Source organism: Berghia stephanieae, chromosome 3 (assembly GCF_034508935.2).
Source record: "Berghia stephanieae isolate SIO BIC M18660-M18661 chromosome 3, UCSD_Bste_1.3, whole genome shotgun sequence".
Classification (NCBI taxonomy): domain Eukaryota; kingdom Metazoa; phylum Mollusca; class Gastropoda; order Nudibranchia; family Aeolidiidae; genus Berghia; species Berghia stephanieae.
The window spans coordinates 73,792,016-73,811,217 of NC_088362.1; the positions used below are offsets into that span (position 1 = coordinate 73,792,016).

At 34.3% G+C, this 19,202-nt stretch overlaps 1 protein-coding gene across 27 annotated transcripts in view; it reads left to right on the top strand.

Annotated features, from left to right (window-relative positions):
* The first annotated feature begins 4 nt into the window (after nt 1-4).
* Nucleotides 5-19,202, top strand: part of LOC144968418 (uncharacterized) — a 42,127-nt gene continuing 22,929 nt past the window's right edge. For 6 of the 27 annotated variants that reach the window (XM_078906738.1, XM_078906743.1, XM_078906747.1 and 3 more), the window contains exons 1-16: nt 240-633; nt 2,543-2,689; nt 3,161-3,234; nt 3,370-3,497; nt 4,873-5,071; nt 6,385-6,688; nt 7,744-7,777; nt 9,188-9,376; nt 10,876-11,120; nt 12,640-12,769; nt 12,945-13,280; nt 14,073-14,198; nt 14,810-14,994; nt 16,342-16,413; nt 16,530-16,704; nt 16,938-17,231. In XM_078906738.1, the coding sequence (XP_078762864.1) occupies nt 2,579-2,689; nt 3,161-3,234; nt 3,370-3,497; nt 4,873-5,071; nt 6,385-6,688; nt 7,744-7,777; nt 9,188-9,376; nt 10,876-11,120; nt 12,640-12,769; nt 12,945-13,280; nt 14,073-14,198; nt 14,810-14,994; nt 16,342-16,413; nt 16,530-16,704; nt 16,938-17,231 (2,602 nt within the window). In that variant the 5' untranslated portion in view covers nt 240-633; nt 2,543-2,578. Of the gene's footprint in view, nt 634-2,542; nt 2,690-3,160; nt 3,235-3,369; nt 3,498-4,872; nt 5,072-6,384; nt 6,689-7,743; nt 7,778-9,187; nt 9,377-10,875; nt 11,121-12,639; nt 12,770-12,944; nt 13,281-14,072; nt 14,199-14,809; nt 14,995-16,341; nt 16,414-16,529; nt 16,705-16,937; nt 17,232-19,202 lie in introns of all 27 variants that reach the window. The other 21 variants (XM_078906754.1, XM_078906762.1, XM_078906757.1 and 18 more) reach the window with 10 other exon arrangements.

A 19,202-nucleotide genomic window follows, 5' to 3' on the forward strand; every position in this document is an offset into this window, starting at 1 on the left:
CTTTGTCAACTTCCGATTCTTGACCAAGATGAAGTTATAACCCGGAAATAATTCTAAATAGACTTTTTTTTCAGAAATTTCAGCCTAATCTTTTATCTACAGAATTTAACGTCACCTCATTTTACGAAGGATTTTTAATATTATCTGAATGAAACTTAAATTGACTGTTTTCTCTCTAATTTACTGGGCTAGTGAAATTGCACGAGAAGTAGTGCATGACCTTTTACTGCGCATGCGCCCTTGCCTTCGATGGATGTTGTTTCAGCAGTTGTTCAAAACAACAGTTTCTTTAGAGTAGTGTTTATTTCATGTCTTTCTACATTTCTGTTATGTTAATTGTATATATTGTACAGAAAATATCGAACCAGTTTATTCTATATTAGTGACTTATCAACATCATCCCAGGCAGGACTCGAATAGTAGCAATTCATAAGAATCAAACGGATGGCGATATAAACGAAACGCTGGCCCCTCCTGAAGAATCTGATCCATCCACTCATCATTCCGAATAGTACAGTGAGTGAGATAAACATTCTGAGATCCATCGAAGGAAATACTTTTGTTGTCTGAAAATTAAGAAGAGAAAAAACCCACAGATCATCTGGCTGATTGACATCAAAAGGAAGATATACGGTAACTGCCGTTTTTTTCTCTGCTCTTTGTTGACGCGTAGGAGTAGGTCATTGGGCTTGGGGACGGACTTTCACTTTCAGTTCTCAGAGCTAACCTGCATTCCTGGGCACTTTCTGAAAAATGTGGTCCCTGTCGAGCGGAATTATTTTTCCGATGTTCTCCACAGTAACTAGGTTGTCACATTGGATTTTTTAAAATAGCTTTCTTAAAATTTCCGGACATTTGAGGAGGGGAAAGACTTCTGCAAGTTAAAGTTCTAGATTCAAAGTTGATGAAATAAATTTTCAAACTAAAACTAAAACATCTTAATTTGACCCAGTCAGGTGGATGGGACATAAAAAATTTATTTTGATGCCTTTTTTTCTCTTTTTTTAAAACCTGAGATTGACATTTTTCTATTGAAAATGTTAGTCAACGTTGACGTTAGGCCCTAAATTTTCAAAGAGAAAATCTGTGGCGATTTCAAATTCCTCCTTGCCCCCCCCCCCCCCCCCCAAAGATATAATATGGCATCCATAATAAGTTATAATAATTGATAATTTTTTTCTTCATTTGCTTTCTCGGGGGTATACTCTGGAATTGAGAGTGAAATATGCCATTGTAAAGCTTGTATTGTCTCTTTTAAAATAAATCAAAATTAGTCTTCTAGTTATAGTTAATAATAATAATAATAATAATAATAATAATAGATCTTTATTGTCCACAAATATGGCAATTTGTCATTTAGTTACACTTGTTATAACGTTATATGATAACTATAACATTGAACAGACACCTCACTCCTACCCATTCTCTCTCTCTCTCTCTCTCTCCATAATAAATCGCGTCATAGTGATTAGAACAGTAAAGGGCCCAATATGTAGTTCCAATTAACGAGTTTCACCTTACAGTATTAATGGCGACTAAATTGTAGTTACCATGTTCATATTATTGAACCATTTTTCACGTCTCAGCTCTTTTGTTGCTCATATTTTAAGCATTTAAGTATTTTTACATAATCAGTTAATCTATGGCCATTGATCAGATGGTATCGAAGTACTTATTTTTGATGAACAAAACAAAGCAAGAAAGGTAGTGGTTGTATCGCGACAAATGTGACTGTTTTGTTACCGTTGGATTGGAAATGATTAACCCTTTAGCTCTTTATTTAAATTCAAAGGAGTTGGGGTTTTGTTAGATGCACATTTACCTGAAGTATATTGACCCAATTTAATTTAATTAGCACGTCTCTTTTTTAATATTTCAGTTGGACAATCAGATAATTAAATTTCATGAGAACTTAATCATGTCACCTATGACATAATTCAGTTTGTATTGAAATTGACATGTTAAATTAAAGTTAAAAAATACAATATTAAATGTGGCATTCAACTAGGCACAAAATAGCGCCAGTACTATTGACCATTTTAAAGATAAATTGACAAAGAATTGAAATCATTAAGGGTACAAATAAGATTATGATTACCATAATCAAAAACAATTGTGATTCCTGAAGGTTGTTTCAAGATATTGTCATGCATTAAAGGCATTGAAAGGATATTGTAATATTTTATATCCGAGTTGGCCTTTTGATATTGTGATTCTAATATTTTGCCTCAATCGGGGTGGAACCATTTTTGTGTTAAATCAAAAACTATGTAATGTTTTAGGGTTTTAGAATTATTACTGAGTGATCACAAAACATGGAATGCACCTCTCATCTCCTTGCAGTTTTTTTTTTTTTTAATCTTTCCATTCATTATTTAACAAAATCTTAGCCATCCCAATTTCTAAGTTGAAAATGTATAATTGTCTTGCTCACTTAAATGGGAACAATTTTATTGGATTGCTTAATCTGTTACCTTTATATTATCAGCATTAAATCAAATCTGTACTTACTTTTTTTTTTTTTACTGTTTCATGGTTTCAGTAGATTCTGCTTCCTTGGTTCTGACATCTTTCTAAGATGTCTGACAAGAAAACAGAATCAGACCAAGACTTTGAAGATGAGGATCAAGAACCAGATCGTAGAAGTTCAGAATCACCTGGTGAATTCCCAGAGCATCAATATAGCAGGGTTTGTATCTTTGTTTCACCAACTTTTATTATTGAATTTTCAGAATTAAAGGCTGTAAGATTTAAATATTTTTTGTAATGTCTGCAAAAATTCTGAATATCCTTATAGTTACTGATATGGATTGCTATCGAGATTAAGTTCAGATAAATTGTGTTAGCTTTACCTGTTATCAATGACCTGATTTTATACTAATAGTTTTCAAGTGTTAGTGTCTTCATATAATTTTTGTTTGCAAATAAAGTTTCCCAATAATGTTTTTGTTTGACTAAAAGAAATAAAAGATATTTCAATCGGCAAATGGATAAATGGGGGGAAAAAAACCCTACCATCTCACCCTCATAAATGACGCATTTGTATCTCACTGAATACTTTTCATAATTTAACACAAATATCCTTCAGAAGTATTGTACATTGAATTGATGACAATGATGCTGAAGATCGAATAAAAATTCTCATTATTTTCTCAACCAGGAGAAGCTGATGGAGATTTCAGAGTTTGAGGTTTCAAGACAACGTCCTGAATGTCTTGATAAAGCATATGACACGTAAGTTACTGAGGTCTTCCAGTGAATTTTTTTTTTTTTTTTTTTTTTTTTTTTTTTTTTTTTTAAATTTTGAATCGCCACATTGAGTTGTTAATTCAGTTTTCATGGAAGTATGTATTTGTAATATGTTTTTAGGAAAGATGGTAGATGGGATCCTGAGCGTTGGTGGTATGCATCCCGGGAAGAATCTCCCCCTCCTTTGGAGGCCAAAGAGAGGAAGAGAGTCATTGACTTTGATCGAGATGCTAAGAGGAGAATGTCGGGTAGGTTATGTGTTTTTTTTTTTTTCTTTTTTTCTGAGGAAAATAGTTTTTTAGTTTTAGAAAACTCGGTTGGGGGGCAGGGGGAGGGGGGGGTAGTGAAATGAACTGAATCAAATATATTAATTGTTGTAAAACGCTTTGAGCACGTTTAGTGGACATTCAGGCCTGTAAATTCTCAGCCATTTGGCTGATTTCAGACTTTTGCATGATTTTCCAGAAACAGACTTTTAATCTCAGCCTTGATACCTATTTTTGTTATTTTGAACGCAAAACAAACGAATCCCCCCCCCCCCCCCACCCCCGTTTAGTTCTCATCTTATTTCGTTTTATTTTCTCTCTATTGTTCTTTATTAAAATATATTGCCATACGTCATATCGGGAAAACCCGAAAATAAGATAATTTCGTTCCCTGGACTTTACCGTTCGTGATCTCGTGCTGAACCACGGAAGCTGATCTACTGGTCTGAAATCAGCTAATATTTTATTATAGTTATAGAGTGGCTGATTTCGCTGGGATTTCAGCCACTGTGACCTCACCAGGCCATAACCCGACTCGGCCAAGGTTGCGCATTGAATCATGGGACGGTGTGAAAGTGAGAGTTGCGGTTCCGGTAAAACTTTGTTTACAAACATTTCAAGTAATCCTGCCCAGTTTTTGACTTTATCCATCTTTGATGATCAGAATTTCATTCTAAAGGAGTAAGCTCACAACCATATCGTTCTATTATCTTACAATTTTCAAGCGTTCATACATTGATACGATCTTTATTCATTAAAATGCTTGAGACTTTCGTCGACCGCAATGCCGATATTAAGGCAATCGACGCGTCTGGATTTTATGTTACGTATTTTTTTTTTTTTTTTTTTTTTTTTTTTGGGGGGGGGGGGTCATGCGAACATATGGCTGACATTTTTCAGCCTTTTCGCAAATTGTGCATTTACAGGCCTGGACATTGTATTATATAAAAAGCTCAAGTTCTTGTTGATTTTCCTTTGAATTATATTTCCTATGTTCACACTTTCTAAAAAAAAAAAAAAACAGCTTTATTTTTTTAAATTAAAAGCAATGTGATCCATTTTTATTTTTTTTATGAAAAGTTAAATAAGTGTCATCAGTTGATGATTTTTATAGTTAAATAATTCACTTCTCTTTATTAGGCAAATGAGCTGCCACTCTGGCTAGTTATAGCACAGGCTTAGTTTTATTTAAAATTGTTCTGAATCTGTTTTCGGAAATTTAAGTCAAAGATAGGATTTCTTCTATTATGTTAAAAGGTAGCCATGGCGTGATTTATTTCTTGGATTATTTTCTATTAATGAATATCTGTTGAAGGTTCCAACCTAGATTTACATGTCTCTTTACTTTTCCTCTCAGCCAATGATCCTGTGGAACGTTTGAAGGAGGAAAGGGATGGAATTGTATTAAGTCCTCAACGACGAAGTTTTGGTACTGGTTGCCATGTCCAGCAGTCAATGCCTTACATGCGGCAGGGGAGCTTGACGGACAGGGATCGAGATAGGGAGGACTCCCGTGGTGACAGGGATCGAGATAGAATAGATCGCGACAGAGATCGGTAAGACAAATACTCGTTTTTAATCTCGGATACCAATCGTCAAGTAGTTATCAGATCAGATGGGCTTGAATCTCCATGATCTACTTTCCGTTTCTTGCATTAATTTCAAGAATCTTCCCTACAATATTGATACGTGTATGGAATCTTTGGAGTGATTATTAAGGAAATTGAATTCACTTCGATATGGCCCAAAAATTACTAATAATAAAGTATTGCGTTCACTTTTTTTTTTTAACATATATTTTAGGACTTAGTAGGTTAAATGACATTTTGCCACCTTTTTAACACCAAAATATATCATATTTGTAGTTTGATATATATAAATATATGGACAATTATATGCAAAAATAGCATTTTGTAACTGTAATGAAGACTTAGTATTACAAACATACAAACATTCCTACCAGCTTTATTAAGATGCTTAACTCATGAATGATTTTGATAAGTGGTTACAGATTATGAACTTAAAACATTTGATTTTTGATTGTCTAACGCTGGACAATTTCCAAGGGAAATTATTTTAAATGAAGCTACTTTTATTTTTGTGGGGACTTCGTGTCTGCGCAGTACTTATGAATGGCACATTGTGACTTCTTCATCTGTCAATGATGTTTCTGCATGTTTTTCATGTTGGGTAGTGATCAACTTTAAAGAAAGAACCTTCTGATAAGTACATTTTGAAAAAGATGTTTCAATTCAATTTTCTATGTTATTCAATTTCTGAAACAGATGAAGGATAATGATTTTGTGGTCACATTTGCCTCTTTTTAAAAAAACTTGTCAGCTGTGTTTTAGAAGAGAGTTTTTGACATGATGTAATGTTATATTATCATACAACTTTAATTACTTCTTTAGACTTGCTAAGAAAGTATTTATAAAAGCCACACGATTTTAGAGGAAATTGGGTACCAGAAATTAACCATCCATATATGAATTCCTCCATAAGCAGCAACAAAAATGAGAAAGACTGAAAATAGACTGTTGAGTTGAAGCTATAATTACATTCAATGACAGCATGAGAATGAACTTAGCCAATAACGTTATATGAGGAAAATCTATCCCTTGATTCATTACCCTTATCACATTGATATTAAGTGCTTTTATGCATCCCAGTGATTTGTTGCAAAGCATATTTTATTTGTTGAAAAATGCTGATAAGGGAAACAAAGTCCTTTGTATTGACCATACTGGGGTTGATGACCTCAATAACCACGTCAAGAGAGATGGAACGTATGTCATCAACCTCAATTGGTTGACTTGAAGGCACATCAGACCTGAAGTACTGTACTGCTCTACCCTTTTTTTAAATTCAGTGTTCTCTCTAAAACTTTTTTCAACAGAAATGTGACCAGGAAAATTGGAAGTGGCAGGATTGCAATTGACAGGGATGGAGGACGTGATTTCTCCGGCTTACGTGATCGTGATAGGGATCGTGAGCTCCCATGGGGACGTGACCGGATTGACAGAGATCGAGAGAGGGATTGGGACCGGGATCGTGATCGCGAAAGGGATAGAGACAGGGATGGTTGGGATAGAGATCGCGACCGAAGGTTTGACAGGGATCGCTCAGATAGATTCCGGAGAGATAGTGAGAGAGACTTCATGGATAGGAATCGGGTAAGAAATATAAACCCGAGTGTGATGAGGAAAATCAGGCTCCTTTTGTTTGTGTTTTTAAGAAGGATGGGGAGGGGGTTCTATATCTGAGATCCTATTTAATCTGTTATTTGGTTATTCAGAAACAGTTTAGCTTTCTTGGTTTCCAAATACAGGTTAGACAGTATTGTGGATGATATCAAAAGCTTTTTTTTATATACATAAACTTTTGTAACAAACAATTTATGTTTTCCATCAAAGTTTGATTCAAACAAGCTTCCAAAAGAACAAATTCCTGGGTGGGGTTTCTGACCTTCCATAGTGGGCAGGGAGGTCTTTTACTGTGTCTTCTATACCCCTATATCTGTTTTCCATCTTGCTTTTGGAATGACCCTTATCGCAGTCCTTGGCTGAGAGGGAAACAGTCAGATGTATAGTTAAAGTTTTGGGAGATGATACTCTCTTCCTTATAAATCATCTATCTCTCTGTTATGTATTGTAATTTTTTTGTTTTGTATGTATAATATAACCATTTGTCTTCCTTTTAGTGGGATCCTGTGCCTATGGCTGAATGAGACTTTTAGATGATCTCAAACTATGCACAATGATAGTATGCTCTTGGAATCTACATGTGTTTCCTATTTGTACCATTCTCCATTGTCTTACTTTTCTTGTGTGCTTTTAATTGTAAATCTATAATTTTTTTACTATCCCATTTTCTTCCTTTTTAGTAGTACAGAAATGATCTAAATGTGTCGCAAGCACCTTAAAACCTTTTTAAAAAATACAGAGATTAAAGATTGTTAGATTTTTTTAAAGGTTAGTTTGACACTTTTATTGCCAACATATTTTCTCAACTTTGATTTTCTACAAGCTCACTAATTGTGATATCAAAACTCACATAGACCAATTATCGTTTTAACAACATGTCAACGAAATTCATACCTCATTAGTCAACTTTAATTTACACCACATTTTAAAAAAATCTGATGGAGTATCATCACCCTTGTTCGATGTAAAGTATTTTTAGCTATGGATAAAACTGTCTTAAATGTTTTTGTTTTGTTTTTTGTCAGAGGGACAGAGACTTTCGATCATATGATAGACCAGGTGAGTTTTGACGTCATGCAATATAAATTTTTTCTGTGAAAATGGATCATACTGTTGTTAAATGTCTTTGAAGTTAATTTAAATTAAGGAAATGACTGAAGACGATAAAAGCAGGAAAAAATGGCCTTGTTCTCTTTTCATTTTTCTACAAATGTCTTGTTTTACCAGGCCTATTTCGCGGGTGGTTGGATGGGAGCATCACCCTTGAATCATATACCTATGATGTTCGCATGGGTGTACGATCCGATAGTGATGTCGTTTCTTCTTCTCGTTACTAGCCTATCCTGCTTCTTTGGTTTGTGATTGTATTTTTGACAGGGGATTTTTTTTTTCTGTAAATCTTCTGCCTGTTTGTTCTTGGTTATTTATAGTTTAGCTTATGATATCTTTAGGTTATGATTTTGATTTACATTTGTACTATTTTTGTTAGATTGCTTGTTTTTTTGTTTCAGCGGTCTCTCATATAACCTCAATTGTGTTGGAAGAGACCTAAAGCAACAAACAAACAAACAAAACAGGCCTATTTCATACACTTATATTACATTTAAAACCAGATCCTTTTCTTATCAAAAATCATCAAAATATTTGAGATATTTAAAGTCATTTCTTGGGATCATATATCAATTTGTTTATTTTCCACTCATTTTGGTTACAGTTTCATTCACATACATATTGTCAATCTGGATCCAAATTTTGTCAGTTTCAGATTATTTTTTTTCTTCTTAGATTTGGACTTATAAAAAGTCAGAATATTTAAGAGTATTGATAAATGATAGTTATTTTTATAGCATTCAACTATCAAATAAGTGCCCAGCGGCTCATTACAATTTTTTACTTTTTGTTTTCCTCTCATGAGATCTGTTTTTGATGTGTCAAAGAAGTTCAAAACTGATGGTTTTTCTGAAACAGGATGGAAATTTAAGCTCTTAGATTGATTCATATTTTGTTCTTGAAAGTCAGGTTAATTATGATCTTTGCCTGTGGCATTGATAAACAATAAAATTGAAAATAATCTGACATGAACCACTTCCATTATCCAGATAGCAGTAGCAGGATAAACTAAAAATAGCAACAGACTTACTACCTATGCCATTCTTAATGGGTTGTATAATTCTATCTGAAATTCATTCTACTATCAGTGCATATATAGTCAGGGGCTCAGTGGTATGATCTTTGCTTTGTACCAGATAGGTACCAAGTTCGACTACCCGCCGAGCTGCACTGTGGCTCACACTTGGGGAATTTTATTTATTGTAATTACTGAAATGAGTGGACATTTTAATAATGTAGCTTGATATATCAAACTTAATGGATACATTCATTATGAAAAGAACAGGGTTATTGAATTACGTTGTTCCCTGCTCTATATTAACATTTTATTCAATGTGTTCATATACCTGTTTACATCAGGTCGTAGACGCAATATATCGGAAGACGAAGAACCAGAGTGGTTTACAGGAGGACCAACTAGTCAGGCTGATACAATTGAATTAAGAGGGTTCGAGAGTGAAAACCAGAAACATCCCAATGGTCTCCGTCTGAAGAAACTTGAATCAGAAAATAGTGGTGGAAATAACAAGGGCTCAAAAGTCAAACTGGGTAAGAAAAGGGATTATATATACGATATATAACTTCAACTGTGGAATCATTCAGAATTCAATAATACGGTCTGGATTAAGTTTAACCTTGAAACCGATATTCTGTGTGCACAGGATTTTATTGATGTATAGGTTCCCGTTTGAAATGTGTCAGGATTTTTCCTGATAACCAATTTTTCATGTTTGACATCAAGACATTAGGTACTTTTGATAATGTTAACTAATTCTTTGTGTTGATATTACTATTATTATTATTATTATTATTATGATTGTTATTATTATTATTATTATTAATGTTTTTATTTTATTTTTATCATTACCATTATCACAGATGTATTATTAGTAATATAATTTATAGCAAATTTTGAAAATATTACTGTCAATTAGCATAATTAGTCAACTTCCTGTGTTTATTTCTTTCTCTAATCTTGCGGATATACGATTCCATCATCATTCATTCGATAAGTTTCATTTTCATATTTACTTCCTTCCCCTTTCTCACCTCTTTCATTTTCTTCTAATAATAAGATTCCCCTCCTCCCACCCCCACCCCCTCCCTTTTTTTTTTTTTTTCCCCCCGATATTATATTCTCCAAATTACGTTAAAATTACAAATATTCTTTCTTACCTTTTCCCCCGCCTTCATCTCTACCTTAATACATACCTACCTACACACTAACTCCTTCTACCAGTCTTAGACCGACCACTCACGGAAACTTACATCCTCTCTCCCTTTCTCTCTCTCTATCTATCTATCTATCTATCTATCCATCTCTCTCTCTCTCTCTCTCTCTCTCTCTCTCTCTCTCTCTCTCTCTCTCTCTCTCTCTCTCTCTCTCTCTCTCTCTCTCTCTCTCTCTCTCTCCCCTTCTATCTTCCTATCTCTCTTCCTCTCATTTTGTTCATTTATATATATTTGGTATAATATACTAACCACCTAATCAATCGCTCTCTCACCCCCATCCCCATTTTAAAGACCTTTTTGCAGTTACTTTTACTATATATACACAGACATACGCACACAGACACACATACACAAACATATACATATCCTCTCCATTCCCTCTCTCTCTCTCTCATTCTTTCTCTCTCCCCCCCCCCCCCCCCCCCTCTCTCTCTCTCTCTCTCTCTCTCCTTATCTCGCACCTCTTCTTGCATCCACACTCGACGCCCTTTCCTCACATTAACTTTATTTCCATATTTGACAAAATGTGATATTTTGTAAATTTACATATTTGTGTTTGTGTTTACTGTCTCCTGACGAAGGCCAAGGGCCGAAACGTTGTTTGTTTTGTGTTGTTCCCTTATATATGAGTCACATCTACTCACTTTATTTTTTTATCTCCATTCCTGAGGAATGTGTGATTGCTGGGTAGTGTTCACTTCTAATATTTTTTTTCCTATTTATAATAACACTAATTGTACAAGTACTAATGCTTTTAATGAAATTAGATCATTAATCCCATATTTTAAATTTCTTTTTTTTTCTCTCTCTCTCAGAATCTGTCTCAGAAAAAGAAAAAGGAAAAATTGAGTCAAAGCAGTCCAAAGAAGATGAGGTTTTTATGAGTGCTAGTGAGGCTCAGAATCAACAAGAAATTGAGAACCAATCACAAAAGTCAACAGAGTTACCACAACAAGAGCGCCGCCAGGAACCGTTGCAGCCTCAAAATGATCCGACCCATCCACAAGAGAACCCAGATTACTTTGACCTTGATGAATTTTTGAAGACTAATCTACCTCTGGTGTGTATCCTCTTCGTATTAAGAAATACTTCATCCTGTACCATAAAATTTGATTTGGGCAGGGAATAGTCAAGACATTGAATTGATATGATTTAGGTATTGAATTCCATATTAGCTAGTTTGGAGTCAAAATTGCAATCAGCATTTTTCTCTTCTATGTTATTCACAAAATCACAATTTATTTTTTCCTACTTGATTTTTTAATGGTTATTTTAGAATAATGATAATTTATTCATTATTGGTGTTGGATAGAACCAAGCTGCCATCCCCCTTTTTTTTCCTGGGAGTTTTTTTTTATTTTTTTAGAATGGTAAATGAAATAGTCCTGATAAGATTTTTAAAAACGTTATTTCCATTGACTTTTAATTTTTTTTCTTGATGATCTAAGGATGTTTCCACATGTAAGTGTTGTTTCTTGCATGTTTCTATTAGAATAGGAATAGCAGTTCTTAATTTTTCTATTATTCAATAAACCAGATTAAGAGTATAATACTTTTGTGCTTTTGGTCTTGGGGTAAACATCCTTGTTTTTAAAGCCACAATTTTGATTTTTGAAAAGTCTTATCCTGTTTTACTGGCAGTTCGGATTGGCAGTTCTGATTCAGAAAATGATTTTTACATTGAAATGAAAGACGCACCTTATTTATCTCTCAGATCCTAAAATGTGTTGTCGGTTACAAATAATTAATTGAAAAAGAGTGCATTTCTGTCTCATTTTTATTGTTCTTTGGATTAAGATTTTCAAAGCCCTGCATACATGATTAACTGGGTGGGGTTCCAGACCTCCCATAGTGGGCAGGGAGATACTTGCAGTGTATTCTATCCCCCTGTATGTTTTCCAATTGCTTTCTGTCTTTGTCTTGGAATGAGATTACTTAGTTTGTCCTGACCCTGGCTGGGAGGGAAACAGTTGAATAAATAGATATAGTTTTGAGAGGTTTTTTTTTTTTCGTTGTAAATCTCTGTTACTGTTAAGTGTTGTTATTTTTTTATTTTAAACATATTTGTAAACATTTGAGTGTGTTCCTCTTCGTGGGATCTTGTGCTGGTGTCTGGATGGGACTTTTAGGTGATTTCAAACTAAGTACTTTGATTGTGTGCTCGTGGAATCTACATCTGTTTCCTATTTGAACTAATTCCCTTTTGTCTTACCTTTTCTTGGGTTCTTAAATTGCACTTTTAGAACTTTTTACTATCCCATTTTCTTCCTTTTTACTGGCGCTGATATAACCTTAATGTGTTGCAAGCGCCGTAAAACCCTTAAAACCAAAACAAAACAAACATACATGATTATTGGGGTATAATTGATAACAAATAGAGTACATAGTTTATGTGGTTTTGAAGAAAAATCTGATTCTTCCATTACCTATTCATAATACCTCTAATTTGAGGCATTTTTAAAAATTCATTTATTTATTTGTTTATTGAGTGATTCTCGAACTAGACCATATAAACTATGTATTTAGAATAAAATTGGTGTTTTTGGATTTACATATATTCCCATTTATGTTGAAAAAAGTTTCTCTCTGCATCTCATTATCTTCAGAGTGAAGAGGCTGAGACTCATGGTAGCCGCTTCTCTAGATTCTTTCATGGACCATCTGCCAATGCCTCTGCTTCCATGTCTGAAGACATGCTTATGCCGAAAGGTAAAATTGCATTTTCTCACAATAAGATTTATTCTAATCGTTGTCTGGCTGTATTAACTTTTTTGAACCATTTTGTTGTCAATATCTTATAATATTTTTTTTGGGTATCATATCATTATAAATGGTGATTAATTGTGTCTTATTTCTTTCTTGCTGATTTTTCTTTTGTGTGTAGACCTGCTTGATGATACCCGTTCCAGCCCAGTCATACCATCTCCACACCATCCTGGCATGATGCATGGAATGAAAGCCCCTCCAGGTTTCTACAGCACCGACCTGGAGCATGATCCATCGGTCAAGGAGATGTCTAGATCTGGTCTTCCCTATTCCAGTGGTAGCATTCCAAACTCAGCAGGAGATAATAATGCGTCCTCTGCTAAAGTACCTCTGCCTGCTTCAGTGACAGCTTTTTTTAATAAAGCAGTGCCTGGAGGGTCCAATGCCTGTAAGTGGCTTGTGCGACGCAATTGTAGTGTGGATACTCTTTCATCTAGCCTCATGTCCCAGTCAGGTAGCAGTAGTTAAATTGTTTTCTTACCAATCAGTCCAGTTGACTTGCTAACATGATTTCAGCAGTTTGACACTAAGTATATCTCATTTTGTTGAATACAATATTTTCTTCCAAGATGTTCTTGGATGAAAGTCTTTTTATTTTATCAGTATTTGAATTTACTGTTTTGTTCACAGTCATCCCCTTTTCTACTAACAATCAGCTTGTTTTGTTCTTTCTTTACTAATGCACTTTTTTTTGTATTTTTATCTTGATCAAAAGCAAGTGATTCGTATATTGAGGGAAATATCATTATTTTAGAGGTTTAAAGTTTGCATTATTTTTAACCTGCATAGGTTTTTTTGGTTTTTTTGAGTCTTCTCTTAATATAATTGTTATCCTCACTCTGAAAATATGGTTATCAGTTTTCAATTTTGTGTTTTTCTCATTGTTTTGATAAATGGCATGGCAATTTATTAGATTTTTTAAATGGTTAAACCCTGACTTAAATTTTTTTCATATTGTCTTATTTTCCCGATGAGTTCAACATTCATTGAGATTGCATTTAATTGGCATAGCTCATATGATTATGATCTATATTGGTTATGAAATTTATTTATTGGATATCATGCCTTGCATTATATATGTCTTTTATCAATATAACAACTACAGTATTTAATTCTATTTTAAAATTTTTAAAATTTTTAGATTAAATCATCATAGCTTCGAGTTTTGCAATCTATGAGTCATTTTAGTATTTTATTTTAAAATATGATTGCAGTTGTTCACTTAATTTTTGTTTTCGTTTAACAGCTCTGTCCAGTAATAGCAGTTTTAGTGCCCAAGACGCTGAAGCTCAATTGAAAGCCATGTTGTTTGGAGGACCAAGAGACTCAGCATCTTCCAGTGGTACAGCTTCTCCTGCAGGAGTACCGCCAAGTGAGCATATGCTAAATTGGATAGCAATCCCTCATGATTGTATTTGTTTGCTTTGCCTTGTGGTATTGGGGTAGAGTGATGTGGAAAGTGGGGGCGGGGTTGCTCACTTTCATTTCTGTCACAAAAAAATGTATTACTGGGTCAAGTTTAGAAGTGTTGGGAGACATTACTGGGTCAAGTTTAGAAGTGTTGGGAGACATTACTGGCTCAAGTTTAGAAGTGTTGGGAGACATAGAGATCAGCAACAAATAATTTGTTTTTCTTTTGCAAATTAATGCTACAAAATCCATGATACTTAGAAATGGCAGACCACATTTGAAAGGGGTTTCTATGTATTGATCTTGGATTTTATTTCTCTTTGAAATTTCAACATTGCTTTTTAAACTTAAAATCAACTTAGACACGGGTAACTTAATAATTTTTTATAATCTAGTCTTCTGTAATTAGATTAGATTGTTTTGATATGTTTATTAGACTAATTTTTTTTCTTCTTTATTTTTCCAATTAGTAATTCCTTTTTCTTGAGAGCTTTTTATAACAATTTGGAGAATGAAAGATTAGATAAAAGGACAATGAACGGAGCTTATATATTTATGAATTTTTTTGAATAGATTTCCAAAAACGGGTGAAGACTGTTGCAGAATTGGAGGCTGACATGCATCAAAGCTCCCCGAAAAAAACTGACAGTCCTATCCAAACAACAACTCAGTCCGAGTCCGCTGATCGCAAGGACATGACAGCGTTCAACAAGTTCCTCATCATGATAAATGCAGCCTCTGAAGCCAATCAAAATGCTGTAAGATAAAAATTAATTGTTTTTTGTTTTTTTTTTTGTTTGTTAAAAATTGTATTTGTTATTGAAATGACGGATGCATAGAACTGCTTAAGAAAACGTGTCCACTATCACTATTGGCCATTGTCCATAATGGTTTTTAGGGGCAGCCAGTTATCGTGTGGAAAAATTAAATTTGATTAACGAAATAATCTTTTTTAAAGTTTACGATGCATAGCAGCTGGTTGGGAACAGGAAATTGCCTGTGAAATTAAATTTGTAGTTTTTAATTCTTTTTTTTTTTTTTATTTTAAAAAAAATTATTATTTTATTGTTGTTTTTTGATTAAAAAGTGGTCTAGTATACTGATTGTGTGATCGTTCTGAGCAGTAAAAATTAATAGAGTAAAGCACAATGGGATCAACTGCAAACAGAACCTCTTAGTAAATGCTCATTCAGGTTGAAATTTGATAGGTCTGTCTAAACCAGAGCTTGTTGTTTTGATTTAAAGGTAAGGCCCATTTTCTGAATTAGGGGGGGGGGGGGGTTCTGATTGGACAAAAGGTTCTGTTTTGTTGTAAAAGGCACCAAATGTCAACATTTCAACATATTTTGGTATATCTTTATTAAACACCAGTGAGATATTTACTAACTTGCAACTTATAAATAGGGATATTTTCCAAGTAAAAAGAACTGGGTGGGGATCCTGACCTCCCATAGTGGGCAGGGGGGGGGGGGGGTACATACTGTGTCTTCTATCCCCTTATATCTGTTTTCCAACTTGCTTTCTGTCTTTGTCTTGGCATGAGATTACTTGGTTTTGTCCTGGCCCTGGCCGGAGTCCTAGATGGGAGGGAAACAGTCAAATGCATAGTTATTGTTTTGGGAGATGATATTTTTTTCCTTGTAAATCATCTCTCTGTAATGTATCATTGTTATTTTAATGTATAATGTAGGTATTTAAGTGTATTCCTCTTTGTTGGATTTTGTGCTTGTGTCTGGATGAGACTTATAGGTGATCTCAAACTAGGTGCATTGGTGGTATGCTCTTAGAATCTACATCTGATCCCTGTTTGTTCCCAGTTCCCCTTTGTCTTACTTTTTCTTGGGTGCTTTAATTGTAATTCTGTAACGTTTTACTATCCCATTTTCTTCCTTTTTACTGGCGCTGATATAACCTAAATGTGTTGCAAGCGCCGTAAAACCCTTAAAAACAAAAACAAAAAATAAGTAAAAAGAAAGATTAACATACTTCTTTTGAAGGTATTTAGATCACATGTCATGGATAAGAACATATATTTTGTGAAAAAGTTGCATGTAAAAAAAAAAAACCCCAAAAAAACTTTAATTTTAATATGTTTTCATTTGCAGATACATAAAAATACCCCACCTATTACATCAGGCGGCTATGGAATGGTACCCAGTCACAGTGAATTTTCACAGGTTTGGGATTTTAATTTTATTATTCAAATCTTGTTCGAATTAAAAAGCATTTGTTCTCTGGATTGGGCTCTAAAAGACATTGTAAAAAAAAATCCCTCAATTTATCTCTATTTCAGGCTGTTTTGCGAAACAGGGAACATCAGATGCAACTCTTGCAACAATCAATGAATACAACCATGCAAGATATTCACACCCCCTCATCACCACACCCAGAACAAGCTCCTCACCATCACATGTCTCAGGAACTCGCTGCTCACCTTCCACCCCATGCAATTATTCCAGTCATGCCAGGTAATGTATAATTATATACAGTGTTGTTGGATTTTTATAGTATACTTTTGTGGGGGTTTTTTAATGATCTAAGTTGGAATTATAATTGTATGTGATATTTCAAGCATAAAGATTGATTTAAAGATTTTAAAAAATATGATGTTGGTAAAATCAAAACGATCTATTGCTAGAGATGTTAAATCACATATTGATAAATACATGACATTCTTTCTCTTCACTAATTCTAATTCTAGGACAACCAAGGGGACCAATTCCACCTCACAGCATGGTTCCAGGTTTGAATCCACAAGCCATGTCTACTCCTCAAGTACCAATGATGCCACAGCCAAATGCCATCAGGCAACAACAGAACCACTCGGCAGCCACATCTCATCCTTCATCATCAGATCCCATATTCAGTATGATTCAACAGAATCCTGCCATTATCATGAAGCCTGCTTCACCTTCCCCTGGTATGGCTGCTATCTATGCAGCAGCCTCTCAGGCATCTGGGGTTCCTACCTCAGCCCGTGTACCATCCCCAATAAGTAAGGACATTTAATCACTTTCTTTATCTCAACTGTTGATTATTGGAAATGACATGATCTAGCTACTTATTTATATTTCTTGTTATGGTGGACTCCACAAGTCAGATTTCGCCATTTACTTTTTCAGAGAAAATTTGATCAAAATTCAAAATCATTGGGTATCATATTAAAGGGAATTCAAATGCCTTTCAGAATAGAACAGTATTAAGGACTAGAGACTTTTCCAAAGTGACTAAAATGACTAAAGTTACCTACCCCTGGATTTCAGAGAAACCTCATCAAATATGATTGGAGTCATTCTTAAGTCTCCAAACCATCAAAAGCATACAATAAACATTCATTAAGGCATTAAATCATTCATTGAGCGCATAACAGGGGCAAAATTTTATGGTTGGGTTTTTTCAATCCTTTCAATTTACACCCAAAAAAATGGTATTGCCTTGTTTCCTCATTCCATGTACAATAAAAATTTTCTACTAATAGCTCTGGGGTGTCTAGCACATTTTGTCACAATCCATGGCCCTTTTTCCCTGTAACAGCAAGCTGGGGAACAACATTTCTCAAAATATTCTGTCCTCTGTGGTTCCTGACCCATTTGAATTTATCTGAAATCAATTTAAAATTGATCAACTGCTTTCAATCATATGATGTGATCATATAAAGTAAATAGTCAGGATACTTTGCAGCAACTATTTAAAAATTTTTTTTTACTTTCATGTAAATAAGTCAATAGGTCTATAAATATTTTACTGTGATCATAAGAATTTGAATTATTGAATGTAAAAATAAACATCGCTTAACTGATACCCTCAACTGAGAAAAGGATGAATTCAAATGTTATTCACAAATGATAGCTTCCACTTCCATGTAGCAGATAAATAACTTACATTATATTGTAGAATTAAGTTTATGTCACTCAGGTATTTGTTATTGTTTTTTACCATCTGCGTTTTTGAGTAATTCTCACTAAACTTTATTTAAGCAGACTATAAACGATTTAGGTTACACATATTTTTCTGAGTTGGTCCGTCAAATTTCCTGATGGCAATGTTGTGAGCTTCTTAGCCAAGCGCACACTATCTATAGTCAGTCTCAGATTACTCAGATTATATAACTATAGTTAGGTCATGCTCTCTCTCTCTCTCTCTCTCTTTCTCTCTCTCTCTCTCTCTCTCTCTCTCTCTCTCTCTCTCTTTCTTTCTTTCTTGCTTCACTGCATGCACAGTGCATGGCTGTTAAAAGGCATTCCTTGTGTCTCTGCGCTGCCCATCGCTTCCTTCACCTTGGCTGTCGCTGTGTGCATGTCCGTCAAAAGGATTCCCCGTTTCTCTGTGTTTTATCGTTTGTGGCTGTCTCTCACGGTCATTTGCGCACTCGCTCAGTTTTACCAACACACATTCGCGATGTTTCTTATAATTGAATGTTTTCACACACAATTTGACGCCATTTGCTATATTTTTTGGTAATTAGTTCCAACAATCTTCGACACAATGGTTCCTTTGTAATTTACAATTGTTTGTCTGAACATTGTTGAAACAATATTTCGGCTAATTTTTTATGAAAAGCAAATATTTAATTCGCAAGCGAAACAGATGTCTTTTGTTTAGTATTTTTTTGCCAGCTTCGTCTGCAAGCAAATAATGCTCACTGAGTCGCTCTCTCATAAAGACAAAGAAGAAATACAAGAACTAATAGTAAATGATTCTGAAACATGCCCGAAACATTTGTAGATCGAGGAAGGGACCTTCAATTGATAGAAGGCAAAATTTAAATTTTCAGACTATTTTGGAAAAGACGATTTACAGAAATCTCATTTTGCTTTGGATCCACTCTGTGTGGAATCTACTTTATGAATTTAATGCTTACGTTTGTACAATTCGAAATTTAAGTCTTGTCGGTTTTGAGGTTATTACTTGTTATTGATCTTCAGTATTACTTTTACTGGGATATTTTGTCTTTGTCTTCGTGAGC